The sequence below is a fragment of the Myxocyprinus asiaticus genome, chromosome 50 (assembly GCF_019703515.2).
Source record: "Myxocyprinus asiaticus isolate MX2 ecotype Aquarium Trade chromosome 50, UBuf_Myxa_2, whole genome shotgun sequence".
Lineage (NCBI taxonomy): Eukaryota > Metazoa > Chordata > Actinopteri > Cypriniformes > Catostomidae > Myxocyprinus > Myxocyprinus asiaticus.
This window is the reverse complement of record NC_059393.1, coordinates 236,681-261,429: the sequence shown is the minus strand read 5'-3', so window position 1 is coordinate 261,429 and position 24,749 is coordinate 236,681. Positions and strand designations below refer to the sequence as shown.

Here is a 24,749-nt window from a genome sequence, read left to right as displayed (position 1 = left end):
ACGGAACTGACAACAGATCAAACATCCCTTTACGTAGGCATTAGTGTCTTTGAGCATAAATGGCCAGTACGCAACCTGTTGGAGGGTGTAGTAGGTAGCTTTGTAGCTCCTGTGACCTCCAATGGTCAAAGCATTGTGGGCATGTATTAGCATCACCCCCCTATGGTCAGTCGGAACGACCCACCGGGGTGGACCTGGACCATCGGGAACATAGACCAACAGGCCTTTCTCAAGTTTCAGGTGTTGTTGTACCTGACAAAGAGCTTTTAGTTCTTTTGAGTCCTGTAAGGAGGATGGTAGGACCCGTTGTGTTTGAGGTTCCATCAACCGCTGCCGGATTGCCTGGATCACCGGGTCCCGTTCCTGCATGGCACTCAAGTCTGTGTCGCCCGGTTGTCGACACAGGTTCACAGTCTGCAAGCAGTTTTGGGGATTTTCCTGGTTCTCTCTTGCCTGTCTATGGGTGAGAGCATTCACAGAGCAAGATAGTGGTTTAGGGAGCCACTCCTCCTTGAATTCCCATAGTGGGCTCTCTACTGCACCTCGCTTAGCTAAACGATCAGCTTCATCGTTGCTCTCTTTGTCGGGGCCAAGAGTTTGTGAATGACCTGCGAAAGTGTTCCACAGCCCAGGTGGCTAGGAGGGCTCTCTCACAGTCAGAGAACTTCAGCTCTACACTGCTCAGAGGTCGGCTTGCGTAGGCAACGACTCTGTTCTCTTTGTCATACCTCTGTGCCAGGGCGGCGCTGAGGCAGGGGGAGGAGAAGCTCGCCTCTAAATGAAACTCCTTATCCTTGTCTGGGTAGGCAAGACAAGGGGCTGAACAGAGCTTTGCTTTCAGTTCTCTGAAAGCCTGCTCTTGAGGGTCTCCCCATTCAAAGACCTTGTCTTTCCGGAGGAGCTCAGTAAGGGGCCTGGCTATTTCCGCATATTCCTCAATGAACTGTCTGGAGTAGTTGCAGATGCCCAAGAAGCTCCTGAGTCCCGACACGTCGGTTGGGGCTTTGATGTTTTGGATGGCTTGAACTCTCCCTGCTTGGGGTTCAATGCCATTGGCACCCACCAATAAGCCCACGTACTCAACCTTGGTGCGGCACCACTGACCCTTGGAGAGGGCCAGCTTGGCTCCTGTGCTGGGAAGCTGGATGAGCATGTATCGTATTTCGGTCAGATGTTCTTCAAATGTCTGACTTCGCATGAGGATGTCATCCACATAGATCAGGTTGCCGTGGGCAGCAGCATCACTCATGGTTTTGTGCAAGAAAATATTAAACTCAGCTGGAGAGTTTGAATATCCGAATGGGCATCGGTTCCAAGTGAACTGTCGATTGCCAAAAGAGAAAGCCAGCTTGTACTGATCTACTGGGTCGACTGTCATTGTCCAAAACACATTGGACACATCGACAGTCGAAAAGAAATAGGCTCTTTTCACTTTCGCAAGCTCCTGATCCAGGTGGATCATGGGCCATCGTGAAAGAGGGACCTGTTTGTTCAGTTGTCGATAGTCAATTGTCAAGCGGCAATTTCCATTTGGCTTCAACACTGGCCACAATGGGGAGTTGTATGTGGAGTTACACTCCCAAATAATGTGTTTCCTTAGCAACGTGTTAAGTATCTCTTGGATTGACTCGTAGGCAGCTAAAGGAATTCTGTACTGGCGTACGAATGTGGGTGGTGCATTTGGGTCAGTTGGGATACGAACTGTTTGGAGTTCAGTGATTCCACAGTCGTTGGAATCCCTTGAAAAGATCTGTTGGAAGTCGTGAAACAACTTCCGCAGTTCTTGTCTTTGACTCTCTGTCGTTAGGGCGTCTGCCTTAGTGAGTTGTTGTGCTATTTCATCCTCGAATCCCGTATAAGGTTCCTCTGGTGGGGAACTGGCTTCGTCACCAGTTGAAATCATGTCACCCGAGTGAGCAGTGAGGGCATACACAATCATGTCCGTTTCCGTGCCCTAGGCAGTACTGCAGACTTCTTTATTGTGTAGCCCCTCATGACAAGCAACTGTGATCATTTTGTTCGGGAAGGTGAGAAGGAGGGGTTTCGAGGTTCTCCCCCCTCGTCAAGGATGGAGGCAGCTCTCCAATCACGGGCACTGTCAGCTCGAAGTCATGAAACGAGCTGTCGATCAGCAACCCTGGATGTGCCATCACAACAATTGGTATTTTTGTTAGGTTCTGAACAAGCAAGTAAGCTGAGCGGTTGTTGAGCTCAAGCAGAGGTGTACCACAGATGGTCAGGCTGAGTTCCCAGAAGTATGGCAAGGGTTGGAAGAATGCCTGTGAACCAGGTATCATCTGTCCCTTGAGAAGGACAGGGGCACCTGCAGTTCTAGCTGGGATAGTCAGGTCAAACTTGCTCACTGCCTGACACGCTTGAGGGATGGTCTGATCAGACAACATGTGTTCTGGATCAACCACTGCTGGATGATTTTCAATGCTTGCCTGAGACCATAGGACCTGGTTGACAGTGTCCAGTAGAGCACCTAACCTAACAAGGATATCGGCCCCCACGAGGAGTGAGGGGTCAAGTTGGGGTATCACACTCATGAAGTGTGTAAACCTCTTCTTTCCAATTTGAATGGAAAGAGCACATATCCCAATAGCCTTGATGGGCCTCTGCGGTGACTCTGCAGAAAGAAGGCGGTGACTTTTGTGCACGAAAGACAGAGAGGAGCTGTTCTGACACAGCTTGTCGTACAAAGCTTGACTAACAGCAGACTTTTCAGACCAGAGTGCGACAAGCACATCAGGTACCAAGATACCATTAGCATGCATGCCTCCAGCTATGCAGGGGCCGTAAAAAGCTGGGTTTGAGTATTCTAGTGAGCAAAGGAGTGATTCGTGGGTGCTTACGGGTCCGCCAAGCTGCGGTGTCGGTGGAGTCACAGATAACTCAAGAGGCCAGAGCCAAGATGAGTCTGGATGTCTGGGTAATGACAAAGCACTGACTCAAGAACAGTGTCACAAGTGGTCTCTCTGACTCTTGGATATAAGTGACCCAGTCGTCTGAAGTGTGACGGCTGTGGGCTAGACGGACTGGATTCGGGGTTGCGACCTGGGCCCACATGTGCCCGCGAAAGCAGTCGATCAGCGGGGCCAGTCAGTCCAGCAGGTCATGGCCAATAAGAAGTTGATCTGTGTCGAAAGCACAGATGTAAATGGGATGATTGAGGGTCGTCTCCTGGAAGGTGATATCAAGCCAAGCGCGTTTTGTGATGGGGGCTCTGTTTTGTGTGTAGCTGACAAGGCTCACATCACAGGACTCTGTCTGCAGTGGTTTACCAAGAGAGAGCATTGCCCTGGCGACTTCTGTGAAAGTCTCCTCGCACATTAGGCTGATCTCAGACCCAGTGTCCAGTAACGCATGGATGTCTATACACCTTCCTACCGACACTGAGGTGTATATGCGTCTGGTATTACCCTTGTGGACAAGGTCTCCCAAAAATTTAAAAAGCGGAGCATGGGTATTGGGCGTGACTGCCACTGGGTGCGTCTGGGTCTTCCCTGTGTTCTTCTCCCAGCCTACAAAGTAGACTTTGGGGGAAGAGCAGGGAAGTGCATGGGCTAGTCACGCTGATGGACTGTCACCATCGGGTTTTTTGTGGCCATCGTCTGACCCTTTGATGTGCTTTGTCACCACTAGGCTTTTCTGGATGAGGCTGAGCTGATGCTTCAGATCACTCTTTCCAGGAGGCTCTGAATGATTCCCTTTGTTTCCATTCCACTGTCTGGGGCTTTTCACAAACTCGACATTCCTTTTTCTTTGGAGAGGGATTCTGTTTTTTATGTTTTTTCTGATCCTGGGAGGGACCCTTGTGGTCATTCCCTTGGTTTCTCCAACCCCCCTGTGGGTGGTTGGGCAAACGTTTTGGGGCTGCCGCTACACAGCTTACTCTAGACTGAGGTATTTCATAGCCCTCAAGCCCTAAGTCTGCCCTCTCTGAAGACTGGATGTCTAGGACTCTGACATCGTCTTCTGGTTTATCAGTCGGACGCACGACTGTTTCCCAAGTCATTTGGGCCATCTTCCTAATTCCCTGCATGGTCGGTCTACCCTGTTTACACATCAGTGTAACGTGGGTTCGCACGCAGGGGTGGAGGTTATGGAGGAAGAGAGACCTGAACCCTCGCTCTTCTTCCAGACCTGGCTCATTACTTCCTTGGAAGTATGCATTTCTTAAACATCTATAGTACTCCCTAGGAGGCTCCAACCGCTTCTGTTGGATGCGGATGGCACTGAGGGTGGCTGATGTTTCATCAGTATATGGCGAGTACTCCTCGCACAGAACCCTGCAAAGCCTCGGACAGCTGTCACGAATGCACGGCGGTTGAGTCTCAACGAAATCGTGGACGCTTCTGGAAGTTGTTTTCCAGATGAGTTTCAACTTCTCACGCGCAGAAGCATGAGGCAAGTCGGCAAGACAATGTTCGATTTCCCTAAGGTAATCATTGACATTTGAATCTCGGCTTGCTGGGTCAAAACGTTCTATGTCCTCCGCAAAGGAGTCAAGCTGGTGCATGCATAGACCTGTCTTGGTCCCGCTTGTATCCATCTGACTCATCAGAGGATGAGTACCAGTGCCTGCCCCCATTGCCATGGCGTTGGGTGAGACCACTTTTTCCTTGTGGTGAGGAAGGCGTCCTGCTGGGGCGGGGCCTAAAAGATGCCTGAGGGGAAGATTGTCGAAATGTGGCCTTGCCTCCGAAACGTGGTGGACTCATGTCCCGATCAGGGATGCGCTCTAACTCCGAGAGTTGGAGCAATGGTTTTGAAATACTATCTGAACCAGGGGTAGGGTATTTCGCCATAGCACCATCCTCTGATTCCTCTGCCCCACTCTGGTCAAAGATGGGGTAGCGGAGCACTTCTTGAGCTTTAGCCCGTATGTCTTGACTCTCTTGCCAGACTCGGTCGTCAGCATCCTCTCGGCTTTCTTTTTCAGCCGACTGGAGTCTTCCTACACACTCCTCCAGCATAGTATATGTAGTCTGGAGGTCTCAATGTAAAGCGCGATTGCTTGCATCAAGCCGACTACACTGGGCTGTAAGTGTCTTTACCTCACCCTTGAGTGTTGCCATTTGCAACTGGGCCTTGTAGTGGTAAAGTAGAAACAGCCTACCAACTACCTCCTGGATAGTGGTTACCTTCCCTTGAGGATCGTGTGCATTATCTACCACGGCGGCCATTTCAGCATCACACTGAGATGGTGTGTAGCTGTTAAGCTCCTCCCTTTCTTCTCTAGAGACAAGGAGGAGGTCAGCGACCCAGTTGGACAGTGAGGTTTCCTCACCTGACCTGGGAGCTTCAGCTCCGGACGCTGATGGGGACTGGCTACTCATATCTCCCTGGTTTGACAGATGAGAGGGTGATGTCCAGTGGACCCCTATAGGAACTCTTTATGAGTTCACAATTCTGAAACCTTAGCTGAGTTTTGAGGGTGGCGATTTACGACACCTGTTGCTCTGTGGAAAACACTGACACACCAGTTGTTATCCTGAGGAAAGAATGCACAGGGGGAACCACTTACCTGTCACTCACGAGCAACTGCTTTGTATTATTAACTGTTCCTTGAGCTGCTAATTTAGGTGTTAATAATCACAGTATGACTATCAGCATGTCAGACTACTTTGTTAGTATCTAGTGACTGAATCTCTCAAACACAAACAGAAGTAGTAATGAATTAGTACCAAACTAGCAACCACTAACACAGCACTTGCAATGATTCACAACCACAACCGGCCTTGTGTCTTAGCAGTTTGAACTCCCTGTAGAAAAAGGAAGCCAAGAGGGGAAACCTTTGGCTACTCTAAAATATTTAGTTATTTGCAAGAATATTGGAGGAAGCCAACAATTATCACGTCCTCACATGGGGCACCAATTATTATGTAGGTGCTACTGGTTGTTTAAATCAGTTTTACTATCAGAAATAATCAATACTTAATTGTTATTAATTATGGAATAATTAAATAACACTTAAATTATAATTAAATAGAATTTAACTCATTAAATTCTATTCTCGGGACACTGCTCTTTGAAAAGAGAAAAATGATAGCAAGTTACTGATTGAGTCTCACAAAACAAAATCTACCCTGTAGGTTGAGTATCTTAATTGTTAATCAAAATAATCAAAAAGGGGAAAAAACTAGTTAAATTATTGCCATACAAATCTAATAGTAATCTAGTTACAGTTAGTTTCTAACACCAATAAAATAACAGTACTCTGAGGTAACTTGGGAGTTTTTGTCAACACAATATTCATACAAAACAAACAGGAGTACTTATTATAATCTAACAAGATTTATTATAATCAAGCAGTAGTGAACACAGCCAATACTATCCGAATATAATCCAAAAATAAATCAAGGAAATCCTAAACTAACAGTGGAGCTATATGCTAGTGTGTGTGTGTGGAAATGAGCGGACACACAAAGGAACTGACGAAACAGGCGGGAGAATTCGGTTCACCAGCCTGAGTCGAACATAAACCGTGGCGCCACTCACTCAATGAATATCAGTGAGAGAGAGAGAGAGAATGAGAGTGAGAGAGAGAGGAAAAGTGCATGCAATTTAATTAAGGGTAACCGCTCGTAACAGCGGGACTGAATTACTAGTTCAGATCACTCAACAAAACAAACGTAACCCCAAAAGAAAACTAAATACCAATCTCCCAACTCGAAACAGCGAGCAGAGTTTAACATACAAATATACTCAAAACATCAGCATTTAGAATCAAAAATACGATTTAGTTTCACAAGAAAAATCACAGTTTCTAAACTAAATCTACCCAGATATCAAGCCTTACTTGGGAAATCCTGTGTGATTTCAGTAGGGTTATCCATTGGAATTCCTGTTGCATTGAGCGGTCAGGAGAAACGGTCTGGATGGTCCCTTGTCTTACGCTCGTCAGCGAAAAGACGCATCTCTGCTTTATTCTTCGGATCCAGCGATGGAGAAGAATGAAGAAAGTAGTCAACGCTGAATGAAAAAGAGGGAGAAGGGAAACTGGTCGCCTTTCCGTTTTTCCAAATAAATTCACTGTTGCTTTACAGTGAAACTGAACCGGTTGTTATAAGTATACTATAAAACTTGAACAAAGCTAAGTTAATCTTACTCTACCGTGGCCAAATGGTGAGGTTAGAAAAACGTGGTCTCTTTGTTCTCAGTCCAAAACGGAGGGAAAACTCCTTCAGTACGTGCACAGTACAGATGTCCCTTAACAGCCAGGCAGAGCTTAGCACAGAGAGGCCGAACTTCATCTGTCCACTGGTTTTATTGACAAGATGACGTCATCGGTTGTAGGCCACTTTCGACCAATGCCGTTTGAGACTGGGTCCATGGGCGGGACTTCGCATCCAGTTGTGAATTTGTGAAGGATCCTGGGAAACTGAGTTCAATGTCTCTCCTTTGATTATAGAACAAAGGGCCATGTGGTCTCTGCTGCCATTTTGAGTGGGCCAAGGCCCTACAGGATGAACTTCCATATCCTCCCATGGACACTATGGACTACATCAGATTTCTAGACGACTGCATACTTACTGTTCGAGGACAACAGCAGCATTCTTGTCACATGATACCAAAGACTGACTACTTCTGTGAGTGAATGTGCAAATTCTGCTAGAGTTATTATCAGACATACCCTGAATGCTCATCTAGTGACATAATCAGAATCAGTGTTGTGTTGAGCCATTTATGTGAAAAGTCATAACAGTATGATTAAATATTCAAACATTGGACTGAAAAATAAATAATAGCAGTATGCACTGAAATGAGAAATGAGAAGTTTTCAAGACTTAAAGAAGACATTTGGTCTTAGGAACCAATATTTGTTAAGAGGTCTATTATATTAAAGGAACCACAAAAGAATTTCATTCCTTTTAGTCATTTGATTGTGGGTGCATACAAAAGCTTCAATAACACAAGAATTCTATCTTCCCTGTATCATAGTTTGATTACATCAAGACCTTATTTAACATTGTATATAAAAGATGAAATGGGAAAGAGAGCTGAAGGTCAAGATCACAGAAAAGATGTGGTATGATATGTGGAAAACTCACCAAACTACCACAAACTCTCAAAGGAGAGATTTTTTTTGGAAGGGCTAGATCTGTTACTTTATCACACCCAAGATCAAAGTTGTGAAATAGCTAGGCAGCAGATATGTTGGAGGCAGTGTGCCAGGCAGAAGTTGTAAGTTATAAGGAACTGCAGCCTTTCTGGGATAGTGTACATTCAGTATTGTGTGAGGTATTGGGAAATTAAATTCCCCAAATCTCTGTTATCTTATATCTGGGAAACATTGCAGGAACAGTGCAGAGAAGTGATCAGTACATGGTTAAGATACTGTATGTCTTGTGGCTGAGAAAAAAGACTATTACAAGGAATTCATGAGACTGATTGCTCGGATTGTAATCAATGGCTTGACATTACTGATGAAATTTTAACAATGGAAAAGCTGACTTATAGCCTGAAAACAAGGGACTAAGTTTTTTTTAAAAAAGACAGGGGGAAATGGCTAAAATACAAAGCAAATAAAAGTAAAAAGGGTTTGGAAGAATGAGTAGATCATAGTATGTAATCCTCCACCACAGGCTTTGGTTTTTGTTCTGTTATTGTCTATTTTTTTATTTATGTAAATTGAGTTTGTTCCCTTTTAAATCAATTGAAAGCTAAATAAAAAGTTCCAAAAAATGGGGGAAAAAATACAGCAAAAGCACGGCTCTTCAGATGATTTCAGCTAAAGTTATTTAAAATGCACAATGATGACATCATTCAAAGCTCCACAATTAGTTTACAAAAAACCCCCAGCTAAAACCAGCCTAAGCTGGGTTAATGGTCTTCCATCTTGGTCAGGCTTGTCTGTTGGGTGGTTTAACAGTGGATTTGGGGCACTTTTCAGCTGGTCAGACTGAGAGATCTTTTTAAGACCATCTTAAATTGGTTTAATCTAAGTTTTTTTTTTTCAGCAGTGTTTGCTTCTGTATTGTCTAATGTTACCTGCATACATTTCTGTGACGAGGAGGAGGGTGGGGCCAGGCTGTGACTGTGCACGCCCAGCCCCCAATTGGGCTAATCAGCCGAGGAGAGGGATAAATGCAGCCAGATGCGGCAGTTCGGGAGAGAGAGAGTCACATGCAGCTGCCGTGTGTGCATTTGTGTTGGTGTCTTTTTGTTTAAGTTTACATTAAATATTACTTCGACTGTTCAGCCGGTTCCCGCCTCCTCCTTGCCCATCCTTTATAGTGTTACAATTTCATACCAGCTTGTCATTATAACATGGTAAGTGGATACAACAAACATGGTAAGAAATAAAGTTTAAAACTAGATTTTCCCAAGTTCTGAAGAAAATTTGAGTGGTGTTTGCTTGAGTAAAACTCACCGCTATTGTGCTAGGGGTGGTTGCTAGGGCATCACTATGTAATTGCTCTGGGTGGTTTTTAGTACATTGTTATGTTATGTAGTTGCAAGCATGTAACTCGTATTAGCCACTTTGGATAGTGACATTTTTAGGGTTTGTACTACATTGAAAATTCTGTGAATGATGGGCCGGCAAATGTAAAGATATTCATCTCACGTTCAGTGCTTTATGAGCACTAAATATGCTTTCCATATTTGACAAGCACATCTGCACTGCGGTAATGAAGCGTGGTTTTGAACGAACCACCGCATTCCCTCGATATTGCAGCACAGACCACAAAACTTATGCAACCCATTTGAATTCTACACAGCCTCGACAATATAAACAGCACTGACAAGAAAAAAGGAGACAACCCTGTGCCATGCACAAAGATAGAAAAATAAAATAAAGACGTTCCAAACTATACATCATCACCCTTATTAAAATGTTTCACATAATTTTATTTATTTATGTCATAAATAAAAATGTTTACTTCATATGTTTATGTCATAATTAACTAATATTATGACAGAAATGTACAATTTTATTACAAGTTCTGTAATGTTCTGTTAGTTTCTATAAAAAATCAACCCCTGGGACATGAAAGTTCCATACCACCATTAAACAATGGCAGAACAATGATAAACTTTCATAAGGGCAAATACAATTTATAAAGAAGGGGTTTAAAGTCTGGACTTGAATAATAATAAAATTTTTGACATGGTTTTCCTCCTGTTCTAACTGGCCATGTTTGCTTTCAGACTTAAATTATTAAGAGTTCTGCTAACCTCAAATCTTTCTCATTCAAATAAAATGCCCAAACAAATGCATGCAGTTACAGTCTTCAGTTACCTTTATCATTTTTTAAAGGTGGAGGATTTTGGCTAATGAAAATGCTGAGTGGCTAGTGACTTTCGAAAACCACTAGCTACAGTGGCCAGTGAGCAAAAAAATAAATAATGTCAAATCCTGGTTCTGGAGAGTTGCTAGGGCGTTGTAATGCAGCTAATAAGGTGTTTTGCTAGATTGTTGCTGATTGAATTAAAAAGAGTCCACCCTAAGTTTATTTTATAATATGGTCTCTACAAATAACTTGGGTCCCTCAATGTAATCTGTGGGATATTTTGGGGATATTTTAATCCATCAGACAAAAATTGTTAAAGCAAATTATAATAGAAAAATAATAGTATCAAGCTCCTCATCAAGCTGCATGGTTTAAGGTATCTCTCATGTTTGCAGCACAAATGGTGCCACCTGAGTTACATTCTGAAGTATAATACATGTTAGGGGTTTGTTCAAATCACTAACTCTATGAGCAATAGTAATAGTGATCCTTGCCTACGTAAACACCACTAATGAATGTACATGTAATGTAAATGTCTAAAGATCATGCTTAGGACTTAAAAACTAACCTGACAAGCCTTATATCAACATAATTATTAGAGTGAGATTTACAAAACATAAGTTGTTTGCTCATCTGAGAAAATGTGGGCAGTTAATTAAAAAGGTCTTTGGCTGAAATAAACAATGTTGTGTGAGGCCTTTACTCCTTTTGATTTATTTTAAGTTGAAGGAGCACACCAATGCCAAAACATTTTACAAAGCCCATATTTAAACTCATAGATATTGTTACTGTGTGTTCATCTCATCTCAAAATCATCTTCAATAAAGAGATGGGTTTTCTTATTTTTTCGAATTGTTTTACCCCTTCTATGTCTATCTCTTCATCGCTTTCTTCAATTACGAAATAAACTATGACTGCTCTTACGGCCTGCTTTACATTTATGAATCTTCAAAAACAGTCTGAAAATAACTCAAACTCTAGCTAATCTGTGAATGTCCCTCAACAATCCCAGCCATGCTTAACTCACCCCTCTGAAGAGCCACTTCTCTGACGCAGACAGGAGAGAAAATGACTCCTTCCTCTGCAACATCGGCCTGAGGGGGAAAAACAACACAAGACATCAGACACAAGATCAAATGGATCGATCGATCAGGTTCAACTCAGTCAGAAAAAAACACACAGACTGAAACCACTGAGAGTTATTCACAAACATCAGATAAAAAAACTGAGTGCAAAGTGAAGGCTGTCTGAAGATGTGTTGAAACTGACAAGGGCCATTTTTCATGAAAAAACAATGAAAGCTCATGCAAAACTGATGGTAATATTGTGTGTGTTTGTAAAGCCTGAGGTCACAGTCACAGATGACAGAACGCTTGAAGAAGAAGTGGGCTGATTGGCAGGCAGTAAAGAAGCATTAATGTGATAAACTGATATTAAATAGACGCTGTGATGACTTGAATGAAAGAAAACAGTAGCCTACTGCGTGTTGTCTTAAAGTGCACACTAAGTCTGTAGAGTGTACCTTAGGTGTTTCATGAGTTCACAGGTTCATATAGTCCTGTTGCACATTAAGGTAAACAGATTTGGTGTGCTGTCTTTAACGGAGGGGCTCAAGTGCGGGACTGGGCTTGAGCTTTTTGATCCCCTCCTGGACTATCTGACTAAAGCAAGAAATAGACAGTTTTGAAATGATAATTGGTATAGGCATTATAAAGGTGGAGATGGGGAGGAGGGGGGATGCCGGAAGAATTGTCACCGGTGTGAGTGAGGGGGCTGCTTATATATACTAATAAAATGATTGGCAAGCCTAGATGAACAAGCTCCTCATGAATTTACATTTAGAACTTCATTTAGAGCATACTTTAACATGAACAACATGAAATAACCTTCACAAAGAATTTAACTTTTGACATATTTGAATATTCAGAGTGTAACTGAATATTCAGAGGGAAGGGCAGGACTTGATTTTATCCATCAGGATTTGATTGGCTTGTAAAGAGTAGGCTTTGATATTTTTGGCTAATATTAATTTTCACCACCCACATGACATTTTTTTCTTTAGAATAAAGATGAATCATTCACAACAAGACCAGGAACATGCAAACCCATTTAATCCCACCGGTTACAATTGTGACCGAAATTTAGTTTGAAATATGAAGGGTCTAAAAAGAGTTGTTGTATTTTACAAAGAATTATCAATTGTGACCAGTGGGAAACTACAGTGACACATTTGTCAATAGGTGACTGATTGACTCCCATTATAACATTGCAGATTTCAAAGTATTATTAAAAAAAAATTAAACTAAGTAAAAAATACAAAAAATACAAAAAATGCAGCTATTCTTAGTTTGTCATTCCCTTGTCCCCCATAATTGCTTGATAGCTAAACAAATATTAAATTGTTACTTTATTGTTTGCTATTTTCTACTGGGTCCTATTCAGCAACTGAGCAAAATGACTGTTTCACACTTACTCCATATTTCCCCACCAGTAAAGACTGTGAACAAGAATAAATCTCATACTTTCACTAAATTGTATTTATTTATGTATTTATTTTTGAAAAGGCATATAGTTTCTTTAAAACATATATGCCCACTCAGCTGAGAAAAACTGGGACAGGTAAATCGAGTCCATTTTGATTCATGTTGACTTTAAAGACCGGTAGGCTCACACAGGTTAAGCCAGGTGTAGGTACATGACTGATGAACTGATGAATGATGAAAATCACTTATGTTTTTCAACAAGAAACATTAGATGGCTGATACATTCCAGTAATTCACATAGTAACTGATCAGATGAGAAGGTTTTTCTATTGTATCAGTTGAAGCTCATTTTCATTAACTGCAGTTTAGTAAACAAACAGGAATGTGTCAGAAGCTCTAATCAATGACAGTTCTCTGAACCAGAAACCCTCTGAGCTGATCATGCTGATCGGTCGCACTCCAGTTTTAGTGCCACTGGCTATTGTGACAAGAACTGCTGAGAAATGGCTTTTTTTTTTTCTTTTTTTTTTTGCCAGAAGGCTACTTGCAGTTCTTGAAATATTTCAGCTTGCTCTTTGTTGTCATAAATATGGTGAAAAATGTTAAAACTAAAATTTAAAAAACATAAACATAAAAAAAAAAAAAAAAAAAAAAAAAAACATTTTAAAACTAGTGAACTAATAGTGAACTAAGAACTGAGAGAATGCTTAATACTTTGAAAAAGTACATTTCACACTAGTCACAGACCAATATTTTGGTTTATTTGCCATTTTGAGATTATCTGCAGAATTGAGATTTCATTCTCCCTTAGTTCCAAAATCAGTACCAACTGCTTTGCCAATGGATAATGTATTAAAAATGTGTTACAAATGTCAATACATTTAAATGATGTACGTTTTTTATTAATATTGTGCAGAATGTGCATTTAATTTTAGCAATTTGTTGTTATCCCTAAAAGGTTTTTGCATTCTGGAGAGTACAAACATTTCAGAAGCTAGGGAGAGGAGTAATGAGTTAGTCGGACACATTTTTTGTGAAAAATATTGAAAAGGAGTCCCGGGCAAATACTGAGGTCATGTGACTTTGTATAAAAACTATTGCATCAACTTGCAATCTTTTTTTTTCTTTCCCCTTTTCTCCCCAATTTGGAATGCCCAATTCCCAATGTGCTCTAAATCCTCATGGTGGCGTAGTGACTTGCCTCAATCCGGGTGGTGGAGGACGAATCTCAGTTGCCTCCGCATCTGAGACGCATCTTATCACGTGGCTTGAGCGCATTACCGCGGAGACATAGCGCATGTGGAGGCTTCACGCTATTCTCCGCGGCATCCACACACAACTCAACACTTGCTCCACCGAGAGCGAGAACCACATTATAGCGACCACAAGGTGTAACCTCCTTGTGGTCGCTATAATGTGGTTCTTGCTCTGAACCCAACGTGACTCTACCCTCCCTAACAACCGGGCCAATTTGGTTGCTTAGGAGACCTGGCTGGAGTCACTCAGCACGCCCTGGATTCAAACTCGCGACTCCAGGGGGTAGTCAGTGTCTTTACTTGCTGAGCTACCCAGGCCCCCAACTTGCAATCTTTATCTAAAAGTAAAACAATAGCATTTTTTGAGAAGGCATCTGACCTTGAGGAAAATTTTATTTTTATGATTTATAAAAGCTGTAAAATAAAACAAATTAAAGCATTGTTTTGAAGAAAACATGAAAATGTATTAACGTGGAAAAAAGCAATACATTAATTTTCTGAGATTTTTTTTATATTCTTGCCCTTTTTATAGTTAAATCAGCGATTGACCACCCTGCTCTCTGGTTGAATCCTATGAAAACTTGTACAATTCACATTTAATGACAACATCAAAAGAAAATTATACTTAGCAATTACATTTTACTACACATTTCCCCAAATGTATTTTACTGTAATGTGTTAATAGTCTTAAAGTCTTATAATTTTCTTTGAAGACATCTTATTATTTTTTTTAAATATTATAGATTATAAAAAATAAAAACATTTTATATATATATATATATATATATATATATATATATATATATATATATATATATATATATATATATATATATAAACACATTCATATTTATTCATATTCTTACCACTTATATTTAACATCACAGCTTCACTGGTAATGTACACAAAGTGAGCTGGTGTTTAACTTTGTGTTTAGGCTAAAAGCTAAGCTTATGTTTGGGCAAGTAACACTGGAACTGTGGCTTTTCACACTACAAACTAAAATGACTGAAAGTAGTTAACCTACAGTTAAGCTGACCTTTAAAAAAAATAGTTAGCTGCACTATTATGAATATACATAAATCTATAAATAAATACAGTGTAAATATATAAAAACATGATATATATATATAAATCTTTATATAAATCATATATATATGACACACACACACACACACACACACACACATACAGTACATATACAGTATATTAGTATCCGATTATATAATTTATGGATCAATTAGAGCCATAGTTATCTTGCATACTTGACTTTCAACCTTCTTCAACCTACTGTAGCTCTGACAGAAAATGAATGTAATTTGTCATGAGTAAATGACAACTTTGACAACTTGACAAACTTGACAAGTTTTTACATAGTGGTTTATTATGTCTGCTTATAAATAAAATATTGTGTATATTTGTTATTTTTGTATTTTGTTTTAAATTGTAAAGCACTTTGAGAAGCAACTTTTAAAGGCGCTATATAAAAATCAAGTTTATTATTGTTATTAAATTGAAGTCTTTATGCCCCCCAAGAGAAGAATTGCTTTAAATAGGCACATTGTTGAAACTGAGCTGAAAATGTCCAAAAGTGCTGTTTGTGGGAACACCCAGTTTAAGATATCTAGTGTTCTTTCAACCTGATCTCATGATAATTCATAAGAATAGTACGAGATGGCAAAATCGTATGAGTTGGCTCGTATTGAAAAATACGACCTTTGAATCAGCCAATCACATACCGTACACTTCTCTCGTCTTGTTGATATTTTCTATATTCGGTGGTACACAAAACATATTTTGAAGCAGATGTAAACCTAACAATAAAGTCTAAAACCATATAGATCCTAAACATAACCATGATAGTAATTTAAAAAGCCCTGTTGTGTACCACAGAAGTAAGAGAAACTCCTGGGTTTTGAACACGTTTGTGATTTTTAACACCTAAACCTCATAACCTCATACATAAACCTAACCATAAAGTCAAATCTCTTAGCATGATGTTAATTGGAAAATAAATTTTGTATAACAAGGAAGAAAGGAAATATCAGGGTTTAGAAAGAGACGAGGGCAGCGTATGTGATCTAAAAGTCATAAGATTTCACCATCTCAAATTGCTACGAATTGTCATGCGAATGTGTTGGCTTCTTTAGATTTCCATTTGGATCTGTGACTCAAGCACAAATTCAGGACTGTAAACAAATTATGATATTTTATAGATCCCCATCATCATGATTGCTTATCAGTAGATATACATCTCACCAAGACATTGCACAAACCCTGAAGTAGCAAACGGTTCATTTGACAACCATATCAAATGAATCATATTTGTAAACAACAATCATATCGTAAACTGAGCTCTTTAGCTCAGATCAAGCTAAAAAACTCTATTTTTCAGGCTTGTACAGCCAATCCACATGCACGTTCTCAGTGAAAACGGACAGGTGATGTCACTATAAAAAAGTGAATTTGCTCTATTAACTTTAAGGCGGGACATTCATTCTTACAGTCACCATATTCAGCGTAACGACTTCTCCTATTCATAAGTATACCAGTGACCTGGCTCATTTTTGTCTCTGTGGGGACTGAACAAAACCATGCAATGCTGATAAATTTTTCCCCTGTATTTATTTTGAATGTAGCAAGCGACTTTAAAAACTACTTATGAACTACTGTCTATTACTCCGTGGAAGAATTGTTTATTCTAATTTGTATTAATTGAATATTAATTGTAGATTGGTTCGATATCAAATAGCTTTGCGTTGTGCCTAAGAACATCTCTGACCTGTGGTAAATTCACTGTAACACACAGCCAAGTAGAACACATTTACACAGCTTAACTGTGGTCACTTTTTGAACAATGAATTATGCGAACTTCCTGTTCAGTATCTTTAATTTAAACACAAGTCTAGACTCAACTAAAGCTTTTAGATTTGCCACAGGTCGAGACTAAACCTAACGCTTTAAAGGTTTTATTCCCACAGGAAAAAAATTAAGTTCAGTGATCGATGATAACAACGCTGAACAGACACACAGATAATAGCATGATATTCATAAAACACATCCTCAGATAGATAAACACTACATACACACACAGATACACTTTCACACACACACACACACACACACACGTTTATTTAGAGATCTAAATGGGGACATAAATAGGTAAAAACAAGTAGGTGTGTGCATACTGTATTTGTATCTGTATCAGTCCATATGACAAAATTATCTGTATCTGTCTCTGTATTCAGATAGAACCGGGTGTTGGTGGGGCTTAAACCGGAAGTGTGTCAAAACTAAATGAAATGCCCATTTTTAAATGTTACTTTAAATATTATTTTTATTATTATTATTATACAACTATTATTTTTTAAAAAAAACAACATTATTTTATTCTTTTTTTTTTCTTACCAGATGAAGCTGAATTTGTAGGCTACTGTGGTTTCTCCTGGTATTTCTGATATTAATATCTGCATGAAATTCTGGAGGCAGGAGATATCCAGCAAAATGTAAAATGTCAAGCACACATTTTGCAGTGAATAATAAATACAAATTCAAACATTAAAAGAATTGAAAATAAAATCAATATAGCCTACAAACAGGTGAAAGTCCTGTAAATCTATCAGCATTTTTTTTTTACAATAAGACACCATTATTTCGTAAAATAATAATAATAATTATAATGTTACATTTATATAGCACCTTACCAGAGGTAGCACAGCTTAAAAAAGAAGAAAAACAAGACGGAGCATGTTTCAGTTTCCTCGTTTTACATAAGGAGGAATATTCCTAATAGATGAATACTCTATGTAGCATTTAGACCTTTATGGAGCATTTTAACTTTTTTTTTTTTTTTTTTTTTTTTTTCAGAAAAAAGTCTTAACCAGATAATTTCCTTAATCGCTGATGTGAATATAAATTTTGTCAACTTTAAAAGATGGATAGACGAGCTCCGACGTGAAATCATCACTTCTGGTCAGGAATTTAACATCGCGCTCAGGTTTAGGCTATAAATAAATACATGTGTATCATGTGTGAATCGTGTAATACATTAACATAGACATTTCAAGAAGTGGAAAGTCTATATGATGCCGTATCTTAGTTAATGTTACACTCGACAAGCTCCAGATGCACACAATTAACAGAGACCACAAATGGACTCGAGACCGCGCCTATCCTATTTGAAATCACAACATGCGCATTTTCATTAATAAGGTTTCCACTTATTGTGTAATACTGACTGCACAGATTCATAAATTATTTGTAATTTTGTATATGTTTATTTAAAATGTCGCTTTATCCTTGTGCCTCTTGGATAATCATTCATTCGAATATTTTTTATATTATTTGGATGAATCCATTATTCGTTTTGAAGTCATTATTCCTGCCTTTCCGAAAAAGGTATTCGGGCACATCCCTACATACAAGTAATAATGCCATTTTTTATATCAATAATGAACCTTTTTACTAATGCAAACCTAATTACTGATATAAAAAATGTCAAGCCATTTTCACTCGTAGTAATTCCATTTCTGATTTAAACAATTCGCATTTTAACAAGTGGAAATTGAAATACAGTTATCTATAATTCATATCCTGAATATGATTAAATATTCAGTGGGCTTCCCATTCAATTAATGGTCATAATTGCAGCTTCATTCTCTCTCTTCTTTGTCTTCTTTCAAAGTCTCATATAGCGCTTTCCTAGCTAACTTTAACTGGTCTGTTCAACAGTTGTCGAACTGTAGGTAACAGTCAAGTTATAGTAGAAAGCACTCCTCATCTGAGAGCAGTCACACGCAACATGCATGCAGCAATATGTCAGATCTGAAACATTTCACAGAACAATCAGGTAGCGATTTCCTCGTGAATATTAACAAATCATCCCCTACCATCCTACTTTTCAAAAATTCACTTCCGGTTCTGTGACACCAATTGACCATCATGCCGGTACAGTGTACTGTTGCTTCAAAAACACAATTTGCTTTTTATTTTTTATATTTTATATTTAACTTACTTCTGATGACAATTTTCATACCCAAACTATAACTAATCCTACCCCTATCCCTAAACCTAACTCATGAGGAGACACTCGATGTATCCTCATAAACCAAGTTTATAGCATAACACCGTAAACCATATAGAACTGAACACACACACACACACACACACCAAATGCTAATCCTATTCCTAATACAAAATATAAGTATTTTTGACAGTATTTCATTAAGGAATTATGATTTATTTTGTATTTATTTATTTTTTTAATTGGGAACGTCCCCAAAGGTAGTTTTTGTCTAAACTGTAACTAAGCATATATACACACAAATACACCCTGCCCACACTGCTGGGACAAACCCAGACTGATCAATATTGATTTACTATAAATATAGACATGTAATCAAACCCTCAACTGCTGCCCACCTCAGGGCCACTTACTGAAACACTGACTGATCATGATGTGGTTTGAGTGCATTTTAGTGTGTTTGTATCTGTATTAGCAAGACACATGACTGACCATGAAGTACTTTGAGAGGATAATAACATTTGTCAAAATAGTGGGCAACACCAGAAATATGGGCTTTATATTTAGAATGGAATACAAGTGTATTGCTTACTACATAGTATATACATACTGTATACGGCATACTATTCGTTTTTAAAGTATGTGACACAGTATGAATTACGCAATAATAAACATTTCAAACAGTAGCATGCTACACTGCTCTCAGATGATGTAACATCTGAGGTTGATACCTATCCTACCAACCACCAGAGGGAGCCCTCTCCTGAATACTGATTATCACACATTCCTTCACTGCTCATTTCCTGTTTGCCACATGTATATATATCCATGCATATCCATTGTTCCTTGTGAAGTACTGCCAGTTAACCCCTGTCTTACCGAGCGGTTTCCATTGGCTGCTATTTATGTCTCTCGTTATGACCATGATGCCTGTTTCTCTGGATATCGTCTTTTGGATCACTGTTTTGCTTTGTTTGCCTTGTTGGACTGTTTGCCTGTTACTGAATCACTGCCTGTTCTATCGACTACATTTTTCAGCTCAGCGATTTGGATTTGTTTGCTTGATTTGTTTAATAAACTTCCTGCATATGGATTCTAAAGCTGCCTCCATATCCAGTTCATCACAGAATACTTTGCCTACACTGAATCCAGCGGAAGTTTCACAACTCCAGGCCACCTTCACTCATCAAATTGAAGTGCTCAAGGGATATCAAGGGCATTTAAATGATCTACGGGCCGCCAACGAACACCTAACGCATTACATCCACTCCCTCCCGTCTCCACAAGCCGAACCGGTAAGATTTGCACTCCCTGATAAATTCGATAGCTCCGCTGAGAAATGCAGAGGATTTCTACGTCAGTGTAGAATATACTTCTCTAACCAACCTGAGTCATTTAGTCAGTCATCTAAGAAATGTGCATTCATGATGTCTCTGCTTACTGGAAAAGCTCTTGACTGGGCCACGGCTGTTTGGGAGAGACCCGCAATTTAAGACATCCTTCGGTTACTTTGCTCAACAGATTTATGAGATGTTCGAATATCCAGCTGGAGGTAAAGATGATTCTGTTCAGCTGCTTCACTTACGCCAAGGCCAGCATTCTGCAGTTGACTATGCCATCCAGTTCTGAACACTAGCTGCTCAAAGCGGGTGGAATGATGTCGCATTAAAGACTGTATTCAGAAAAGGGCTTAATCATGAACTCCAAGCTGAGCTCGCATGTAAGGGTGAGGAATCCAATTTGTCTCAGTTCATCACCATGGCTATCAAGAGATAATTTAAGAAATAACCCACGCTCTAAAGTTCGCCCCATCTCACAAACTACAGTATCCATTCAAGTTCAAACATCCCCCGAATCCACTGAACCTATGCAAATAGCATATACTCATGTTTCAACTGAAGAACGCCACCGTTGCTTAAAGGAGAGGTTGTTTTTTTTTACTGTGGTGAAACCGGTCATCAAAACGCTTCATGTCCTCACAAAACCCAGAATACTCATGCTTCAAGTTTAAAAGTGAGTACCAAGTGTTTTTCATCTCCACTTTATCATAGTTTTTCTCTACCTGCAGAAATCTCTTTTGATGTTAACTGCAAACGTATTACAGTGCTACTGGATTCCGGGGCTGCAGTTAATTTGATTCACCTAGACCTGGTTACAGAACTCAACATACCACTATACCATGTATCCCTGCCATTCACATCACTGCTGTTGATAATGCAAATTGGACTATTTCACACAGAAAAAAATCTCTCTACGTGATTAACTCCCCCAAACACACCATCATCCTGGGTCACCCCTGGCTGGCTGTTCATGATCCCTCCATCTCCTGGAACCAGGGTGAGCTCACACAATGGTCACATTATTGCCGTTTGAACTGTCTTCATGTCACTGTTTCCATACCATGTCAAACCACCAGCATTGAAAGCCCTGATGTACAAACAGAAACCAAAATTACTGATGAATCTGCGGAGTTCACTGAAGTATTTAACAAAGTGAAAGCAACACAATTACCACCTCATCGTCCTTGGGACTGTGCCATTGAACTGCTACCCAATGCATCACCTCTTAGAAGCAAGGTTTATCCACTGTCACTACCATAAACCCTGGCCATGGAGAGCTATATTGAAGAGGTGCTAGCATCTGGATTTATTCGTTCTTCCACTTCACCTGCTGCTGCAGGTTTCTCCTTTGTTGAGAAGATGGTGGACTTCGGCCATGTATAGTTTACAGAGGGTTAAATACAGTGACCGTTAAATATCGATATCCACTTCCGCTCATTCCTTCAGCCTTTGAACAGCTTTGTGAAGCCCACATATTTACCAAACTTGATCTGAGAAGCGCCTACAATCTCATCCGAATTAGAGAAGGGGACGAGTGGAAAACTGCATTCATCACCACTAGGGGCCACTGTGAATACCAGGTCATGCCCTATGGGCTTGCTAACTCACCAGCTGTATTTCACTCTTTCATCAATGAAGTCTTCCGTGATCTTCTCAGCCAGTATGTCATTGCATATATTAACGATATCCTCATCTATTCACAGAATAATTTATCCAGGCTAAATTTTAACAAGTTATTAGTAGTATAGTGAAGTATTTTGAAGGAGTAGTGGAATCAGAGGACATGTGAATTGTGTTTTTGGGTCATACAGTTCAATGGTTAGTAAAAGAGAAGTCCAAATTTAAACTTTTGGTGATGCTAGCATTTGAGTGACACAATCCAAAGCTGGTCTGAGGACTTTTCAGAGCCACCCTTAGCAGACTTTAAAATTAATAACTTTCCTCCAAATTGTTCTCGGGGCTCCTAGCCAGATATAGATATAACGAATACACAGTGTATATTGTAAGTTACATTAAATAAACATGTCATTTAAACCTCTTTCATTCCATTTCTTGACGGAATTGAGCCTCTGTCAGGTCATGTGACACACAGAAGTAGCCTTGAGCTGCTTTAACTAAGTTAATTCAAGGACAATTGTTCAGAAAAACCTAGTCAATTAAACAGTCTCTGGCTATTTTTCAGTGATGGGAGTTAAGGAAGCTGTTTCCTGATCTTAGTATGGGATAGCTGTCCCCCCTTGAGCATTCTGCAGCGTCAATATGGGACACAATGCCTTCACTATTGGATGTTTTGCTGACAATGTAATGAATGTTTTAATATAATATACATGCATGTGAAAATGATTTTCAGGGTATTCAATGCAGCTTACTGTTTTTTTTTTTTTTTTTTTTTTTTTTTGTAAGAGACAAGATTGAGAAAAAATAAGTTATTTGTCTCCCTCTAGAGGCACAAACTAAAGGGATAGTTCACCCAAAAATGAAAATTCTGTCATCATTTACTCACCCTCATATTGTTCCAAACAAATATGACTTCAGCAGAATGTTCATGATGCTCTTTTCCATATAATGAAAGCATTCAGTTACCAAAGGCTGTCAAAGTCCAAAAAGGATGCTATTCACTGATCTTGCCCTACACAGTAGCACTAAAATCTCATTCACACTTCCACATATTCTCAAGACACATGATAACCCAATGGCCTGTGGAAGTCAAACTTGGTGCAAGGCATCTTGATGCACCAAATTTGCATATGCACAAGTATGAAAGAGATTTGTGGGCTAGGATGGAACATAGCACACAAGTCATTTGGACAACTTTTTTTGATACTTCAATTGTGTTTATATGGTTCTTTCTTGTAATTTTTGGAGCTCAACAGCATCCCAAATCACTGTTATTATGTAAAAAAGAGCAGCAAACATTTTCCAGAACATCTCCTTTGTGTTCTACAGAAGAAAGCAAGGCAACGACATAAGGGTGAGTAAATGACAGAATTTTGTACTTAATTTAAAATAAAAATATTACACAAATAAATGGCCCAGGTCATGGTACTGAGGGCTGATCTCATTGTCTGACCTACTTACAGCCGTCCTGCTCATCAACACAAACCCAGCAGTCTGTATGTGTGTGTGGACTAGCTGAAGTATTACAGGATGTGTTGTATAGTCATGCTGACAGTTTTTGTTCTGAATAGAGATGAGTCAATACGGTGTTTTAGTCATGCTAAAATACACAGTATAGTAACAGTAATGAAGTGAAACACCTGTGTTCACCAGCTAATGTTGTATATCACTGCGCAGCACCCAAATACATTACTTTTAACTAAACTCAGCAAAAAAATCAAAATCAAAAGTAACAATCAGTATCTGGAAGGGTACCACATGAGGAGGATGTCTTCCCTGTAATGCACAGCGTTGAGATTTCCTGCAATGACAACAAGCTCAGTCCGATGATGCTGTGACACACTGCCCCAGACCATGATGGACCCTCCACCTCCAAATCAATCCTGCTCCAGAGTACAGGCCTCGGTGTAACGCTTATTCCTTCGATGATAAACGCAAGTCTGACCATCACCCCTGGTGAGACAAAACCACGACTCGTCAGTGAAGATCACTTTTTGCCAGTCCTGTCAGGTCCAGCGAATGTGGGTTTGTGCCCATAGGTGACGTTGTTGCCGGTGATGTCTGGTAAGGACCTGCCTTACAACAGGCCTACAAGCCCTCAGTCCAGCCTCTCTCAGCCTATTGCGAACAGTCTGAGCACTGATGGAGGGATTGTGCGTTCCTGGTGTAACTCGGGTAGTTGTTGTTGCCATCCTGTACCTGTCCCGCATGTGTGATATTCGGATGTGATCACAGGATAAGGCACAACACATCCAACACGTTAAGACTGTCCTTTCACGCTTTCAACAACACCAACTTTATGTCAAAGCCAAGAAATGTGAGTTCCACACCACTCATACCATGTTCCTGGGTTATAACATTAGCCACCGAGGCATAGAAATGGACACTTCCAAGATCCAGGCAGTTATGGAATGGCCGAAACCCAATACAGTCAAAGAACTCCAACGATTTTTGGGTTTTGCCAATATTTACCATAGATTCATAAGAAACTACAATCTCATCGCATCCCTCTCACTTCACTACTCAAGGGTTAACCCATGAAATTGCCATGGAGTGATGCAGCTCAAGAGGCTTTCATCTCTCTAAAAAACAATTTTACAACCACCCCCATTCTCAAACACCCAGACCCTAACCTTCCATTCATGGTGGAAGTTGATGCATCAGACTGTGGCATTGGAGCGGTTTTATCACAATGTCATGGCAAACCCGGCAAGCTTTATCCATGTGCTTTCTTTTCTTGTCTGACAGTAATATTGAAGAGTTGATGACGAGTTAAGGTTTTTAAAGGG

The 24,749-nt window shown here is 39.9% G+C and overlaps 1 protein-coding gene across 1 annotated transcript in view; it reads right to left on the bottom strand.

The window, feature by feature from the left end:
• arhgef3 (Rho guanine nucleotide exchange factor (GEF) 3) overlaps positions 1–24,749 on the bottom strand; it is a 223,559-nt gene that overhangs the window by 134,858 nt on the left and 63,952 nt on the right. Inside the window, exon 3 of the mRNA XM_051694813.1 lies at positions 11,269–11,335. Coding sequence (XP_051550773.1) covers positions 11,269–11,335 — 67 coding nt within the window. The remainder of the gene's footprint in view (positions 1–11,268; positions 11,336–24,749) is intronic.